At 39.8% G+C, this 17711-nt stretch overlaps 2 protein-coding genes across 4 annotated transcripts in view; both read right to left on the bottom strand.

Moving 5' to 3' along the window:
* The window catches only part of CALCRL (calcitonin receptor like receptor), a 96264-nt gene extending 93537 nt beyond the window's left edge, over positions 1 to 2727 (bottom strand). For both annotated transcript variants that reach the window (XM_054043878.1, XM_054043877.1), the window contains exon 1: positions 2493 to 2727. The gene's annotated coding sequence lies outside the window, so the exon portion shown is untranslated. The remainder of the gene's footprint in view (positions 1 to 2492) is intronic.
* Positions 2728 to 8692: 5965 nt separating this feature from the next.
* Positions 8693 to 17711, bottom strand: part of TFPI (tissue factor pathway inhibitor) — a 56305-nt gene continuing 47286 nt past the window's right edge. For both annotated transcript variants that reach the window (XM_054043745.1, XM_054043744.1), the window contains 2 exons: positions 13698 to 13880; positions 8693 to 12113 (listed from right to left, as the gene is read on the bottom strand). In XM_054043745.1, coding sequence (XP_053899720.1) covers positions 12007 to 12113; positions 13698 to 13880 — 290 coding nt within the window. In that variant the 3' untranslated portion in view covers positions 8693 to 12006. The remainder of the gene's footprint in view (positions 12114 to 13697; positions 13881 to 17711) is intronic.

Below are 17711 nucleotides of genomic sequence, written 5' to 3'. Positions count from 1 at the left end.
TTGCATTCTGAAAATTGAGCAGAACTTCCACTGAAGTCAATGGGAGTTTTGCCTGCTGAGGGTCAGTGTGTGTTTGGGTTGAATCACCGAGCAAGGTATCACAGCTTGAATAAGCCTGGGAGAATCAGGATGTTGAGTACCACAGAATTTGGTCCTATATTTGGTCAGACCCATGGTTGGTAATCAGGTATACTTAATACTTTTCTTTTGTACATCAAATCATTTGAGCCAAACTGCTGAGCATCACTGGTTGGTTATCACGTACAAAAATATGCTCATCATTTTAGATTAGGGCCTTGCTCCTGTAAACACTTACACACACGCTTAATGTTGCAAGTGTGAGTAGTCCAGTTGACGTCTCTGGCACTACTCACTTGAGCTTGTGAAAGATTGGAGTCTAAACCATTTAGCGGAAACAGTCGTTGAAGGCAATTATTTCTAGTATTCAGTTAATTAAAACATTAGAACTGATTTCTGTTTTTTTATTGTTTGATTTTATCAACACTAAATGCCTTTTGCCCCACACCTATTGCCAAAGCAAGGTAAAGAGTTTGGGACTGATCCTCAGATCACTGAGAGGTTGACCTCAGTGGAAGCAGAATCATATGAGATTCTTCAGAGAATACTGTATAAATACAGTAACTGGCTAAAACACAGTGCCTAAAATAGATAGCATTACCATGTCTGAACTGCTACATTAATCACACATGGAAAATATATATGAAGTAATACACAACATACAGCAGAACACATCCTCCCTCATCCTGCTGATTTCTGTGTGATCTTTAAAGTAGTAGTTTTCAACAGGGGTCTGCAGACTATGTCCAAGGGGTCTGCGAAAGACAAACTAAAACCGGACTGAACAGAATTGAACTATATATGCAGACACTAGATTTCCAAAGAGCTCTGTACCTCCAGTTGAAGATTTTTAGGGATACGCTAATGAAAAATGGTTGAAAATCATGACTTTAAAGAAAAGATACAGCCAATAAAGCCTACTATCAGTCATGCTGATCTAGATTAGTGTAACTCCTTTGATTTCAATGGAATTACTCTAGATTTAGAGGCAGTGTAGCTGAGAGCATAACTCAGCCATTTATAAAGCATCATTCTTAATTGTTAAATCCCCCATTGTTGCAAATGAGTGACTAGGTTCCATGATATGTGAAGATATTCTGCGGTAAATGAGAGTAGAGCCTGGCCCCAGGTATTAAATGTGAATGTATTAAGGTAAGATAGTAACAACACAGACGCTTCTATGATTTTCCAGTATTAGCAGGGGCTAACTGAATTATTGCAGGACAACGTCTCATTTGTATCTCATATGTACACTGTCGCCAATATTATTTCTCAACATAGATTTCCCGTAGTAGCATACATTTTCATGGGGGTTTTCCATCTAATGATCCGTGACATCAGCTTCCCCCCCCCCCATCATACTTACACACACATGCAGCAATTGACTAACAAAGGTAACTATCATAGGAATGTGGCTTCATGGATACAGACAGGAAATACTACTTCTAAATTAGAAAGTTTAATCCTCTCTAGGGCAAACAAGATAGATACCAAACTTTAGCATCAGCTTAACCCTTTATACTAAAATGTACCCACTCCAATCATACATTTCCAGTTTTCCACACTGCAATGGTTTAATAAGTTGGGGAAAGGAGGAAACATTTTTTAAAACTGATCAACACAGAAGGAAAAACCAAAAAAACAAACAAACAAAAAAAACCCAAACCAAAACAACCCCCCCCCCACACACCTCCCCCAGACAACACCCCACTCCTCCCTCTGCCACACACACATTTGGTAGAGAAAGAAAACCTTGAAAAACAGAAGGGGGGGAAAAAAACCTCATCAAAACCTGACAAACTAAAATTAGTTTTTCCTTAAAAATGACAAAACCCTTTTAAATTCTGTTATAAAGCAGCAAGGAGTCATTCTGGTCTAATTTGAATGTAATCTCTGTCTCCTGTATAATAACAATGACAGTGGGAGGAGAAGAAAATCAAGTAAAGAAAACTGCTCTGCTTTTATCACTTAATTCTTCCTCTCTTGAAAGAACCTCAGTTGTTCTGAATTAGTTTTAAGGAGTATTTCCCAACCAGTAAAGCCCTAATCCTCTCCAGATGCAAATACTGAAACCTGATCAGCTAATATTAGGATTTGTGAAAGAACCCTTTAAGTGCTGACTTGGGGGTCTTGTTTGTATCATCCTTTTTACCAATCCAACTTTTGATTAATTTGTTAAATATTTTAACACTATCAGTTATAAAATCAGCTCAGCATTTGTTCACTAAAAAACATAAACCAAGACTTTTTTTTCTTATAGCTCTACCTCTGCAGATTACCAACATGATCAGGTTAAAAAAAACAAGCAGTTCCTCCTTATAATATTAATATCCATTTTGATAAATACATTCAGATGCCCCAGGGATGTCATTCTTCTTTGATAATACAATAAATCTGTTTTAATCTGTACTCACCAAACACAGTTCCTTTGGAAAAAAATTCAAATAAATTCTTGGATCTCAATTTGATTTTTGCCTTTCAATTTATGAAAGAGTGTGATTCTTCCTCCTCCCCCCAGCAAGGTGGAGAATGATAAGAGACCTACAATCTGATCCTGCAATCTGGGTATAATCCAGTTTATCAGAGCCTGATGATCCTAATGTAAGAGGTTACTCTAGTCTTCTGTGGAGAGGGGGGTTGCTCTGAGGAGAATTGGAAGGGTTGTCAGATTGTAAGTGATCAGCAGCAGAAGGGAAACATCAGAGCTTCCTGTTACATCACTCTGACCCCGCCTGCATTTAGTAGTATTAAATTTCTTTCTTTCTCAAATAGCACACCCCCAGAAAGCAAGCTCCTCTTATATTCCCAGACAAGAACTAGAGGCAGCCTGAACACTGACATGTTTCATGTGGTATCCAAATGTATTGTTCCTAGTGAAAGCTAGTTTACTTTCACCTTCACTGAGATCTGTTGAAACTTGCCATCCAGATAAACTAGTGCCTTGAAGTGAATCTGAAAATATTCATTCTTTTCCCAGTTTAAAACAAGTTCCAGATAAATAAACCAACCTAAATCTTTACTCATAAACAAAGAATGTAGGACAATAGCTGCATTCTTACTAGCTCAGTGACCTGACCTTCTCTGACAGAATCCTTTCTACAGATGACAGCACTGTATGTTGCTCTAGGCATTTGACTGTTAAGTGCTAAGAAGATATACCCAGAAATAGTTTAATATTGGAAGAATAAAATTATGTTAAAGATCAGAATCAAATCTCTACATGAAGACAAATATTAAATTAAAACTACCAGGTTGTTCCTGTCTCACTTTTTTTTTTTCAGTTGCATAAAATAAAATTGAGATTGCATGAGTGCGAGAGAAAATATCAAGGTAAAATAAAATAAAATTGGCTATGTGGATCAGTGCTGGACAGAATTCAGACCTACATTTTCCAAAGTGTCTAGTGATCTCAGAAATGTTAATTTTTGGTTGCCCGGCTTGAGAATTCTTGAGAACATACGAGTTTAGAGCTTGAGTAAAAGCTCACTGAGGTTAATGTAAGTCTTTCCACTAATGTCAATAGATTTTGGAACTGGGACATGACTTTTTGAGGTGCTGATGACTTGTTCTCAAAATATCAAGCCTCTTTAAGGTGTACTAAACTGTCCATCCAAAACTGTAGGCTTCCCAAATCAATAGATATTTTGAAAATGTAAATGACGATGCCGTAATCCAAAACAAATGGGAGCTCAAACATTTTAGACTCCAATCCTGCTAACTCTCACACTCAAGTAGTGCCACTGAATTGAATGAAACCACACAGCTATGTAAAGATACTCATGAGATAAGTATTTGCAGGATTGGGACTTTAATGGCCATCTGCCTCACTTGCGTCTAAGTGCTGCAGAGGTCTTAAATCAACGTGAGAATTGTTTGAGAATAAAGTATGATCAATGTATGTCACACTCCAAACACACTCCAACTAAGAATTGATATGCTAAATTTCTGGCCAATGCAAACAGAAATAAACAAGACACTGGGTCTGATTCTGAACTCACACTTATGTAAATCAAGAGTAACTCCACACAGGACAATGGCCTTACCTTAGTGTAAAACTGGCTTATAGTTTTAAAAGGAAGGGGTATCATGGAAATATGGAAGTGCCTAGACCCTGTTCTCTAGCAGCACTGCTGGGCTATAAAGAGCTAGAAAATAAGGAGAAGCAATTTGAACCAGAACACTGATGTGAAATTAGTTCTTGGTCATAATAAATATCTATGCAAAACATACAGGAACATAATAATTAGTACTGTAGTTATGCAGATTGATCTTTTCAATCTCTCATTTTGGGAAGCAAGTAACTCAAGCAAGCAGAATTGTCCATGGACACAGAGTATGTATACAAAGAAGTGAGTATTTTATTACCTGAACATCTCTGAAAATCACAATTTCTCTTTGGCAAATAAAGTTCTTTCCTATCATTTTTTTTAAACAAAGTGCTCCAGCAATATTTAGTTTACTGTAGATGTGGTAGGATCACCAAAATCTGTCAAGGGTCTCAGCCTTATGACTACACCCAAGATTTGATGATCCAGATTAACTTTATAGAAAGGAAAAATCTTGGATCATTAGGTCCTAGATTTAAACATAAATCTGAGCAGCCAAAAGATTTTTGACACCCTACCATATATATAGTAAGTTAAACAGAATCAATATATACAGTAAGTTAAACAGAACAGGTTTGTGCACCAAAGATTTGCTAATCCAGAGCTCTTGTGCCAAAACATATGGAGTAACACTATGTGAATCAACCAAGCACAAGAAACAAGACACAAAAAAGTTCTTATAGCATGTTAACAGCTATGAACTATACTGGAGAAAACCTTTTTAAACAGGGGTAGGGAAAACATTACTCTCTAGCTACCTAGAAGACTATGATATGTGCAGTGTAAAGCTGCCATCTAGCGTTCAGCATTCACCCATACATCATTTAAACATCAGTTTTCATTTCATAGTTTCCATGATGAAAACATAGTTGCTGGAAAGGGCTGCACAGACCACTTCTGATAATATAAGAAATTATACAACTTGTTAGGCCAAACACAATGTGAAATGAATGAGGTTTGAAAAAAGTTCAGATAACTTTCTTCCCCATCCATTTTTAGGCATTTTCTATTTCCAGTCATGAGCAGAAATACAAAGACCAAACACATGCTGTTCACATGTTATTTTCCTCCTGCTTAAAACTATGAGTTACTTATAGACCAATGAGAGACTATTTTTGATTTGTTCTGTTATTCCAGATTTGTTTTGCAGGTTAAATGCTTTGCTGTATGTTCAGAAAAGGTTATGGGTACTTTCTCAAAGAAACCCTCCGAACTCTTTGAAATTCACTGATCTGTAATGTATTATAGACACAAAGATGAGAATTTTCATTAATTATTTCCTGTGATCTACCTATATTTCATTTTATTTTTAAACTAATCCAATTTTAAAATGAAGATAACACCTGAAGGAAATAGCTGTGAGGAACAAAATTTACTTGCAAGTTAATATGCAGGAACACATTGAATCTGGAAGGCCAGACATCTTATTAAAATGTAAAGAAATGTACTGGTTCTTAAAGCAGGTGTGATGGCAGTGAGAAGAGAGACAAGAGAACTTAGAGAAAAATAAGTAGAATGGAGGAAAGGGAATACAGATTAGAAGAGTAGTAAAAGTGGTGGGGTGAGTATATTAAGAGAATTAAGAAGTGAAAAGAAAATGGAAGTTCTGAACACAGTCTAAATTTCCTTCAAATAATCTGAATAGATTTCTGGCTAAACAAAGGAACCGATGAAATTTATTAAATGCCAGGAATATGGTTACTGGTGTCACTAACATATAGGATTCAGTTTTCTGATTTTTGTAACCTGGACCTAGATCCCTTCATTCTTTCCATCAGACCAACTCTGTTATCCAATAAAGATTCATCATTCACTTTTAACTGTCTTTGTGGAGCAAGTGTACCTGTTGGTGTCACAGAATCACAGTGTTGGTGCTCCGAAACAGCTCTGAATGAAGTCAGGCAGGATTCTAGTGCAGTGTGTTTTCCTTCAGTGCACATTCTCACCAGGGCAAGAAGCCTGTGCCTGGGTCTGACCTGGGAGCATTCAGCACCCCAGTTCACACTGTGAGCATCCTGCAGCGAGTCCACCTGGAAAAGCCTTACATACACCCCAACTTTGCAGTCAGCAGTGACTCTCCACCAGCGTTGTAAAACAGAAGAGTTTATTAGTTGATGGGAACACAGCATGGAACAGATCTTGTTAGTACAGAAAGCAAGAACATTCAGCAAATTCCATCTTGGGGGATCCAGAGCCCAAAGCTCTGGGGTCTCCCCCAGGAGACTGACCAGCTTCCAGCAGCCAGCCTTAGTCATGAGCTGCTGCCCCATCTCCTTACTTTGTCTCTTTCCTGGGCAAGCAGGTCACCTGGCCTACCTGTCTCACTTTGTTTTCCATCTCCTCCAACTGACTCTGTATCCCTGGCCATCAGTTACCAGGATACAGATACAGGCTGCTGTTCTCTCTGTCCCCAGGCAGTCACACCTGCTCCTAGAGGTCTTTGCAAGGATCACACACCCTTGTCTCACCACTTAGACACTTGAATAACACATAAGGGAAACTGAGGCACACAGTATTCAGACAAAACAGTAAGAACATACCCACTTTGTCACCGTTGATTACTCTGAGTTTAGTTGCTCTGAGGGTGTCACACTGAGCAGAGGAAGAGGTGCTATGTGAATGAGAGAAAGGAAAATGAAAGGAAGCTCTGTTGTGGATAAGATCAGGGGACAGACAGATCAGGCTGCAGTGGCTTTCCCTCAGAAGGATAAATAGCCAATAAGGGATTACTGTGTGGGAACATGAGTCTTTTCCGATGTTAAATGGGATGTGAAGAAAGAATTTTTAAAAATGAAATACTAGCCCTTACTGCTTAAGGAAACAGGATAAGTGGAGGGGAACTGTAACAACACTTCCCAGATGACTGATGCGTGCCCAAATCCTGCACATTCAAAGAGGGATGATTCATGTTCTTCTGGGGTGAAATCCTGGTCCTATTGCAATCAAGGGGAGTTTTGCCATTGATTTCTATAAGGCCAAGATTTCACCCCAGCTGTGCAGTACCTGTCTGTCTGATAATGCCCAACTCCTTTTTCAGGATGGAAACACTGGATATTGCTGAGTCACTTCACATTATTGATCCTACTCTTCAATTCATTACTCTTCTTTCTAATGGAGAACACTTAGAATCCAATTCTCCAGGCTGCTATAATTTATGCCAACCATGGGAATCACCCTGGACTGTGGAAGAACACATTGAGCTTCATACCATCTCTGCACCCTCTCCTCCTGTGGTGCACAGTGTGGCCTTCACGCATAGCCCTTATTTTGCTTACCTACTGCAATGTTCCCATAGATGTGGTTTGTAAAGCAGCAAAGGATCCTCTTCCGGATGAAAGAAGCACGATAAATGTAATATTAGAATGGTATTAATGATAAGAACAATGGGCCAAGATTATGCCCCGAAAAGTCCTAGGTAGTCTCCTCTGTAAACCGTGTGGCATGCACTGTTGATCTGCACATGGGGGGTTGATATGGGAGTAAAAATCAGGCTGGGGAGAAGCAGGTGGACATCATCCCCCACCAACACTGCAGAGCTCAGGGCATAAATGAAAGATAGCCCCAGGTTATATTAGATTTTGACATGCCAAATGACCATCTTTCCCTCCCCTTCATCCTGTAGAGGGAATGTCACTTTAAGCAGGGTTTTGTGGACAGTCAGCAGCTGAGGAAACCTGATGTCAGGATTCCTTGGGGCAGTGAAGGGAGGAGAATGAAGGGATCCTGTTTCAAGCAGGGAGGCAGAGGCTCCATGGGTTCAGCTCTTCAGAAAACAGGGCCAGTTTTGTATATTTAAAATATTTCATCTTTTTAAAAAAGCTTTTTGCTATTTTTACTATTGACAGACCAACCCTGCAAGTACTTAACTGCTGCACATAGTGTTTTCTATGATATGGTGCATCATGTAGGAAGTGGTGTTGGCTTTAACTCCCCAGAGTGAGCACAACACTCCAATCCCCTGGGGGAATCAGTGGCAACCAAGGCACAAGGGAGTGGGGGTATGTGTTGCTGGGCACACCAGCCAGTGAATCTCTTCCACTTGGCTAGATAAGTAGCCCTGGTGGAAGGTTTCCTGCTGCCGAGTAGAATCTCCCTTACCGGCTCCAAACATAGGGGCTCCAAAGGGGTTTAACCATGAAGCTTCCAGGCCATGAGGTGGAGGGACTGGAGGTCTGGGTGATGGAGGCGACTGGTCTTGAGTGATCAGTTCGGGGTAGAGTGGTAGCATGATTGGGGTACTTCAATCATACTTCAAGCCCAATCACTCCTTCATTGGGCTGCCCTCTGTCAACTGCCCATCCTCTTACCTGCAAGCTGATCCATGGTGATCCCTTCAGGGGGCTACTCACAGTAATAAGCACTGTACAGTCCAGGAATGGATCCTTTATCTGGATCACTTTCCCAAGTGAATAGCTGCTCTCCTTATTTGGGCAGAAGGGGAAAATAGATTTAAAATGTAAACAATTCCTGCATTGCCTTGTTAGTGGTGCGAATTAATCAAACTGAGGTTCTGCCAAATTGAGCCATTTAATTATGAAGCTTTTAAGAGAATATTTCACATTATAATGAAACGCCATCATAAACGTTTCCATTTATGACTATGCTACAAAATCCAGATTACCATACAGAAACAAATGCACGGATAAAAGAAGAGAAGTTTCATGAAACTCATGGTTATTACAGTTTTAAAAGACAACAGGGTTAATAACCTTGCAAACAATATTTAGCACATTTGCACTTTTATAAAAACCACTTTTATAAAAACCACACAGTAAAGGCAGGGTTTTGCATAAAGTGAAAGTCTGATTTCCGCTTTCACTTTAGTAGCAATGCTTTGGATTGAAGAAGCAGCATACACAATTAATCCACTTGCAATGTGTTTGCTTAGTACATGAAGTAATAGGTGAAACCAATATTTGTCTGATTTACATACTACTGAAGGTCCCATTACTTTAAGCTTCTTTACAGTCTCAGCATTGCAAATGGTGACACCCTGGGGTTGCAATGGCAGCCATGGAGCAGACTTGATGAAAAATAAAGGATTTCCCCTAAGAATGGACAATGCAAATCCATTTTAAAACTGCTGCTAGCTTGAGAACTGTGCTCTTCCTACTAAAGAACAGGGGTCTGATGCTCATTCATACGATGGCCCCTTTATACTGCTATGGCAGTGTAATGGTGCCTTACAGGGAGTATAAATTATATTGCCAGAGTGGTAGAATGGCCCATAGTGTAAGTGAGAACCAGTCCCAGGATATCTTAAAATGGCATTTTTGAGCTCAACGTAGCACTTCAGGATATCAGCTCCACAGATCACATATACTCTGCAGGATTTTCTTGGCTGACAAATAGTGCTTGGATGGGAGCACTCTATACTCCAGGTCCGGCGGTAAGCAATCTATCTTCTGGGATCAATCCCGGAAGTGCTCGCCGTCAACGCCGGTACTCCTGCTTGGCGAGAGGAGTACGCGGCATTGACGCGGGAGCCTGCCTGCCGCATCTGGACCCGCGGTAAGTTTGAACTAAGGTACTTCGACTTCAGCTACGTTATTCACGTAGCTGAAGTTGCGTATCTTAGTTCAAAGTGGGGGGTTAGTGTGGACCAGGCCCAAGTAAGACACAGGTGCTCCAGAAAGTAGGGTTGGAAATTCACTATGGGGCAGTTTTTCCTTTGAGCTAGTACTAAGCCAATACCTCAGAATGGGGGTGGGGTGTGTGTGTGTGCTGGAGGGGCTCAATTTCAGATGAAATGAAAAACCAAGATTCTGTTTCCCACTATTGTGCATATCACTATATTACAGTGATTGGACAAGATAGATCTGATACATACAGTTAAATTCAATGGGAGTTTAGCCTGCGTAACCGTGCAAGATCAGGCCTTCTAGCTGCACTTGTCATTACTAACTTGCCCAGATGTCTAATAAAGTTATCTTCTCCATTACAATGCAGTTCACAATCTGCACAGTTTATGTCTAAGCTTCCTTATAGAATACTGAATATGTTTCTCATTCTAGGTCCGATTTAACATATTTTCATCTGATTTTCCCTGTATACGTTAAAATAAAAACCTCTTTACTGAATCTTTCATCCAAGGATCCTAACATGCTTCACTGGGACTGAGGAATGCAGTCATAATGTGATTGCTGGAGCAAGTTATGCTGTCAGTTACCCCAGTGTAGACTTTGAACTGCAGTAAGTCAGATCAGAATCAGACCCATTAGGACCATAAAACAAATTACAAGTGGGGAGAAATGACACTATTGATCTTCACTAATTATTGGAGTTATTCTGGATTTACACTGGTGAAGAAGAGCTCAATTTGGTCCAGTCAAGCAGTTATCACATTATGATTCTTTGCTCCTCACAGAGTTTTATTAAAGATAGAAGAATAAGGCATCATATTTTCCAGTGAATATTTCAGTCCTAGAAGCATTTTTCAAAGCAGTAGTAGCGCAAAATGTAGCGGAGGACAAACAATACAAAAAGCATAGGCTTCTGAAATCACTCGGACAACTCATACTAGACAGAAGGATGGTTCAGTGGCTGAGGTACTAGCTATGTACATAGCAGACATAGCTTCAGTTCCTTCTTCTGCAACAATTTTCTGTGTGACTTGAAACAGTCAGTTACATATCAGGTATTTAAGTGCCCCAAAAAGGCAGATAGGCACCTAATGGGATTTTCCAAAGTACCCATCTACATTTTTAGGCACCAAAATACCTTTAAAAATCTGGCCTTTAGTTTCTCTCTCTCTCTCTCTTTCAGTTCCCGGTCTGTAAATCAGTGATAAGAGCAATTTCGTATGGCTCAACGGTATAGTGAGGACAGATATATTTATGAGTGTGAGGGGCTCACATATCATGGAAGTAGGGCCATATCAATTAAGATAAGTATTCTGAAAACCAGCTCATTTTTATATATGCAAAGCCTTTATTGCCAAATGATAAATGGTCTTTTTAAAAAACAAACAAACAAAAACCTATCCAGCATCTATTATATTTTCAAAGGGACAGGACACGTCATGAGATCTTTAAAGTGCCCAACTTACTTACAATTTTTTGTTTTGTCTTTAAATAGACAAAGATATACATGCTTTACCGGGAACTATTATCTTGCCAGCCATGTTTCCATTGCCACAACAAGGTGAGGCTTGGTGACTTCAACTGTAGAGATCGGTGTCCCTGATATACTTTGGGCTTTGTGAATATCCACAGTGACATTTCTCCACATGTTTATGACTTGAATATTCTCTTTGTGGTCTTAGTGGGACTAACTCTGATCCTACACCCTATTTACAGCAGTCTGGCTCCACGGACTCCAGCAGAGTTTAGACCTAGTTTACACAATGTATAATAAATGAGATCAGAATTAGGCCCAGTCTCTCTTTTTAGCAATAGCCCTCTATCTGTATTCAGGAATGAATTATCCATGCTCCTATATAAAAAGCACTGTACGTCCTTTTGAGAAGAAAGTTTCTAGAGGGAGACAAACAAGATAATAAAACAGACTAGGTGAAGCCTGCCTGATCTTTGAATCATTGTGGCTCAGATATACACCCACAGTCTGTTTTGTTCTACTTCAGCTCTATTGGTGAGTGTACATTGCCAAACTGCATTTTTAACTAAGTTTATCAGAGAAAAATTAAATGCTGATCGCTTAGCACACATAAAAGAGGAATACAAAACAAAATAGATAAGCCGTCCAATAATGTATAATCAAATGATTGGTACAGTAAGGAGTTTAAAAATGCTGTCATTAATGCTTTAATTCACAGATGAAAGATAATGGAGTAGTTCACATTTCTCTTTTACAACAGCAGAAGTTATATCCTTTCAATGATGATTTCATCTTCCGTCAGCTTCACTGGCTGTTTCTTTCTTTTTCGCTTGATTTTCAATAAACCTCTTCGTCCTTGTTTTTTACTGAAATCTAATGGCAAACAAAAATTAATTTTACACACTGTACCAAAGAAGACATCCATATCATATGAAAATAAAGAAGGGCCAGATTCTGCTTTCTGTTACACCTGTGTACTTCCATACTAGAGTTACTACAGATTTACACTGGTGTAGCTTAAAGCAGAATGTGTGCGATCAGCTGGGATCATGGGCCTGATTCAGCTCTTACATACACTGGTGTAACTCCACTGACTCTAAAAAGGAGTTAACTCTGATTTACGGTACTGTAAGGGGACCTGATCCAAAGCCCACTATAGTCAATGGCAAGAGTCCCATTGCCTGTAACGAGAGCTGGACCAGACCAGTGACAACAGAATTAGGCCTAATGTTTCTTAATGACTCTTATCTTTTGAAAAAAAGATCTGCAATATTCTGCAGTAAGGTAGACGTTCTATGGATCCACACATGAAATTTCGAATGAAGTCAATGGGTGAAATTCATCCCTGTACAGAGACCAGCACAAGGCCCTGTGCCACATAAGTCTCATTGATGCCCTATTTGGAGGGCTTCAGCGGTGCATGGGGTTTGCGCTCACCTTCTGTATAGGGCTGACTTTCACATGTGTATCTGAATGCACAATTTGGCCCTTTATGCACAGGCAGTAAAGTGGATGTCTCATCCCGAAATCACATTGATTGGAGCATCCCCATTTTATTTGTTCCCGTGAAGGTTGTTTTACTACCATTATTATTATGCTGATTGTGAACATCGAGAGCCATGTTACAATGTGGGGGAAGTATGCTCTCCTATTTACTCCAGTGTTCAGGCAGGGAAGACAGAGACAGAATAAACTTGTGTAACAGTCTTGAGATTTCACATCAGCACTTTTTTCCCCACAGTGACAAATGAGCAAACCCAAAAGCGAGTTCATTTTACAAAATTGATCACTTGCTACCTGGGGCAGCTGGGGCTTGTTGGCACAACGTGGTATTAAATATGTCTGCATTTTAAAACAGCTAAGCATTTAGGACCAGATTTTCAAAGGTATTTAGGTTCTTAAAGATGAGGATAGGCACCTAGAAGGATGTTCAAAAGTGGTTAAGCAAGTTAGCAATTAAGGGAAGTTAGTTACCTACTGGGATTTTCAGAAGCACTTATGTGGGTTTTTAGGTGCCTAAACACCTTTGAAAATCTGACCTTAAGACCCTGATTCAGCAAAGTGCTTTCATCATGTGAGTTGTCCTATTAATTTCAATGGAACAGAACTACATACAGGCCGAAAGTTAAGCACGTGCTTAAACATTTTACTAAAAGAAGGCCATATTCTCTTCTTGATGCACACATGTAATTCCAATTAACATTACAACATACTGTGCTGTGGAGACAATCATTTGCTGAATTTAATGGATCAAGCAACTGATTACATGTTTGTTGTACGATAGGCATATTTTATTTGATCAATTATAAAACATCTGATATGCAATTCTTTGCTAGATTTTTTTCTAGCACGTTTTTGTTATCTTTTCATTGTTACATTTCAGCAGACCCACTTGCATGAAATATTCAGGCTCTGGACATCAGAAGCTTAACTTCTTCGCACTGTTGATTTCCCTACCTTTCTTACAGGTCCTCAGACAAGAGTTTTTGGAGTTGAAATTATTTTCATTCCCACCGCACCCACTGTAGCTAAATGGATGGCATCTTTTAGTTGAGTGATCATAGAAGAATCTTTTCTCATTGGCTTTGCAAAGGCCTCGATCCGCAGGAGTCATGCAGAGAGAAGGGAGAGGAGCTGGTTCTAAGAACATTGAGAAAACATGGTTAGAGGCACCACTGAGTGTCTGGTGCTGTTTCCTTATCTGTTATATTCAGTGTCACAAATGGCAGAGTTTAAATACATAGGTACAATGTGAGCAAGTCCTCCCCCCCCCCACCCCTTAAGTACATTAAGGCAATATTAGGCATGAGTTTTTAATCACACAAAGCTCAGGAAATTCATAGGTAAATTTCACATCAACTTTACTTCTGCCCCCGACATGTACAGTATGCATTACACTAGCATCTTTCATTACATGATCACACAACATACTAGGGCAAATTCTGTCCTCACATTTGAAGTAAAAAAAGCAGGACTTGCCCCACTGCATATGTAGTAATACAAAATGCTTCATATTTTCACCTAACATTATAGAAAGAGGTGCTATTTAACATCACTGGTAAGAAGGTTTAACTGACACACCTTGCAAAAAAAGAGGAGTAATTTAAACATTGACTATATGAAAATAGTACCGCCAAAATGTTACTAAACCTAATGAAGTGACTGCTCCTCAGAGAGTCTGCACACCTTCAAATCACTGATGGTGCTCAGCACCTTGCAGGATTGGGCCCTGGCTGTGTAGATTTGGAGGGCTAAACCTAAGGTCAAAGTAAGAACAACATTGCCCAATAAGAAAATTCCAGACAGAGCAGACCGTGTGATTGGCAGTCTAACCAAGAAGTGAAGGGGAAGAGTAGGCGCAACAATCAATAGAGAAGCTTCTGGAATCTGGTGTTAGTATGGCATTTACATTTTTAAGGTTCCAAGCAGAATGTTGCTGTCCTGTTATTGCTCTTATTGTTTCTGTGTTACTTCAAGTGAAAGGGTAAGAGCTGAAGCTCTGGAGGATGGACAAGTGGTGTCCAGAATGACTGGAAGCTGAACCAAGTCCAGGGAGCTCACCCAAAGCTGGAAGGAGCATCAAAGCAAGGAGAAGCAGGATGACCGATCACCCCAGATGGGCTCAGGCCTATTTCAGAAGCCAAAGTGAAAATTATGCATATAGTTTCTGAAGGCAAGAAGGTTAAAGTTTCAAGGGAATGGGAGCCATTTTATCAGCCTAAGCGCTGTGATTCCTAAGAGGATGGTGAGAAGTCAGACAGAGATTCTTGAAGAAGCCACAGGGCTGGAGAGCTGGAAAAGCCAGTTCAGAGCAAAGAACAGCTGGAATTTTTCAGGAGAGACTGCAGTATAACAGAGCCGAAGGCATCCTGAAGATACAGAACGACAACCCAGACAAGCCGCTCAGTGAGCAGCAGGCTACGAGGTGGCTAGAAACGCCCAGAACTGCAGGCTGAAAAAGAAAGGAGAAAATTGAGTTACATTTTATGTGTCTTACAAATGTTCTCATTACCAAAAATATTTGCATATAAAGTATGATTAGCTAACAGGTTCCCTGGATAGCATCATGAAAAAGAGTGGGAAATATTGCTGGGAAGGAAAAAAAAATAGTAATTGTGGTGGGGAGGAAAATAACAGTAAAATGGAACTAGAAATTTTTAAGCGACATTAAGAACATTACAGTGTTGAACAAGAATTCTTTGAATGCAAAAAATTGAGTAAAAAATTTTTAATTGTATTTTAAGGTAAATGTAGTCTTTTCAGGTTTCAATATGAGAATAAATGTGTAATGTATGGGATGTAATCATGTAACTAAAAGGGTTCATTGAAACTGCTGAGAGAAGAGAGAGAAAAAGAATTAGTGACTGCATGAACTGTGTTTGGAGCATAAGGATTGTTATTCCAGAAAGGACAAATGGACCAGTATGTTGTGTCTGACAGATGAATGACAGTGCTTCCGATGAAGATTAGAAAAAAGCCAGCAATATGTTTGCCTACATAAATTGCACTGGTTTAACAAAAGCTGTGATTTTTAAACTGATTAAGTTAAACTAGTGCAAACTCCTATGTGGACACCTTATTTTGGATTAAATTAGGTTTATTTTAAAATTAATCAGGAATAGGTTTAAATTAATTTTAAATAAGTCACTCACAGCAAAACAAGAGACTGTCCAGATAGGAGTATGCACCGTTTTAAAATAACTTAGTTTAATAAACTGGTGCAACTTTCTTGTGTACATCAGAGCTAACTGAGCAAGTTTATGCCAAAAGTGAATTTCATCCTGACCTCAGCTGCAGATGAAATTACGCTCTGAAACACAAAGATTGCTTCAGGAAGCAGTAAAGACCAACCGACTTACCTATGCTAATCTGGGAACTTTTGAACCTGGAAAAAACACAAAAGGAGGGCATATCAGTGACAACGGGTAGATGAGACTGGGATGTTATAATATTTCGCAGAGTTCAAGTTGGGAATATAAATTACTTGCCTGGTTTGTTCATCTTCTAGAAAGAATCCTTGCCTCAGGGAATTGTCATGCTGCGAGCAAGTGTGTCTTGGGAATTAATGCCACGGGGCTGGCCCTCTGGGAAAATACCATGACCATGCATGCAGGTGCCCCATGAACATGGGTTCATCACAATGATTGGGAGACAGCTAACACTTTGTAAAGCCCATATTTCCTTTCCATAATGGACTCTCCCTCTGGCACTAGGGTTGCCAACTTTGATTGGACAAAGATTTCATCACATGACAATCTTTAATTAAAGATTATTTTTTAATTTCTGGAGACTCCAGGACAATCCTGGAGAGGTGGCAACCCTATGCACTCTCCAACTGCCAGCTCATGGACATTCCTGCATAACTTTCCTCCTTCCATGAAGTAGTTTCAGCTGAGTAAGGACGGTCTAATCCAGGTATGTGCAATACACCCTTCGAAGTGACATCTGAATGCTATTCAGGATCCTTTCTAATTGTACTGTTTCTAAAAAACTATGCTGCACATTGTCCAAGGCATTCTGTAAAAAAATAAAAAGACTAATAGTTACCCAATCCCCATTTAAATGGATTGTCACAATCTTCAGGATGCCTGCATGTCCCCTGCATTTTGTGCAGCTTCATGGAAATAGCCAGCCTGTGAAAATCTGTACCCTTCATCTACGTAGAAAGGCAACTCTGCATGAAGGTCGTAATTAAGAAAAAAAATGTAATGATAAAAAGAAACAAGCTCTATTGTGGATTTCATGTCCCACAATTATACCGGTGATTAACGGATTTTGATTTTAATATACTGACTACTGTGATAGTCGCCATCAATGTGAGATTGACACAATTAAAAAAAGCATGTTAGAAGTATGTAACCACATTTGCACAGTATGTCTCTCTCTCCCCGCCCTCAGCCCCACCCCACCCCCAGTGGGTGGACCACACAGAGGTCTGGACAGCCTATGAGCTTACCAGGCTAGGTCTTGTTGCACAGGCAGTAGACATGAATTGTTTTCAAAAATATCAGTGAAGCACAGGCTTCAGATGATCTTTACAAGCCTGCCCAGGATCCTGGGTACTTACTTGGGCAGCTAGCCTGCACTGAAGTCCATGCTGCCACAACTTCACCGCTGTTGGTAGCTAGCTAGCTTGCTTATGTCTACACATTCTGCAATCACACCTTTGGCTGCTCTAATTAGGAGTCATACATCCAATTATTTTATGCTTGGAACTACAGCGTTACTCTACTGGCACTTAAAATAACATTATGGGTTTGATGCAAAGCCTACTGAAGCCAAGGCAGTTTTTCCATTTGGGGTTTGTGTGCAGATGGCTGGGTGGTGGTGTTCTGTGATATATAGGGCAGCAGACTAGATGATCTGGTGGTCCCTTCTGGCCTTGAGCTCTATGACCCTTAAAGACTTTTGGCTTTATCCTCTGAATTCTTGTTCTCCTGTTTATCCAAACTCCTTCATTTATGCAGGTTT

The sequence above is a fragment of the Malaclemys terrapin genome, chromosome 11 (assembly GCF_027887155.1).
Source record: "Malaclemys terrapin pileata isolate rMalTer1 chromosome 11, rMalTer1.hap1, whole genome shotgun sequence".
Lineage (NCBI taxonomy): Eukaryota > Metazoa > Chordata > Testudines > Emydidae > Malaclemys > Malaclemys terrapin.
Note: the sequence above shows the minus strand (reverse complement) of the source record. Positions and strands in the feature narration are given on the sequence as shown.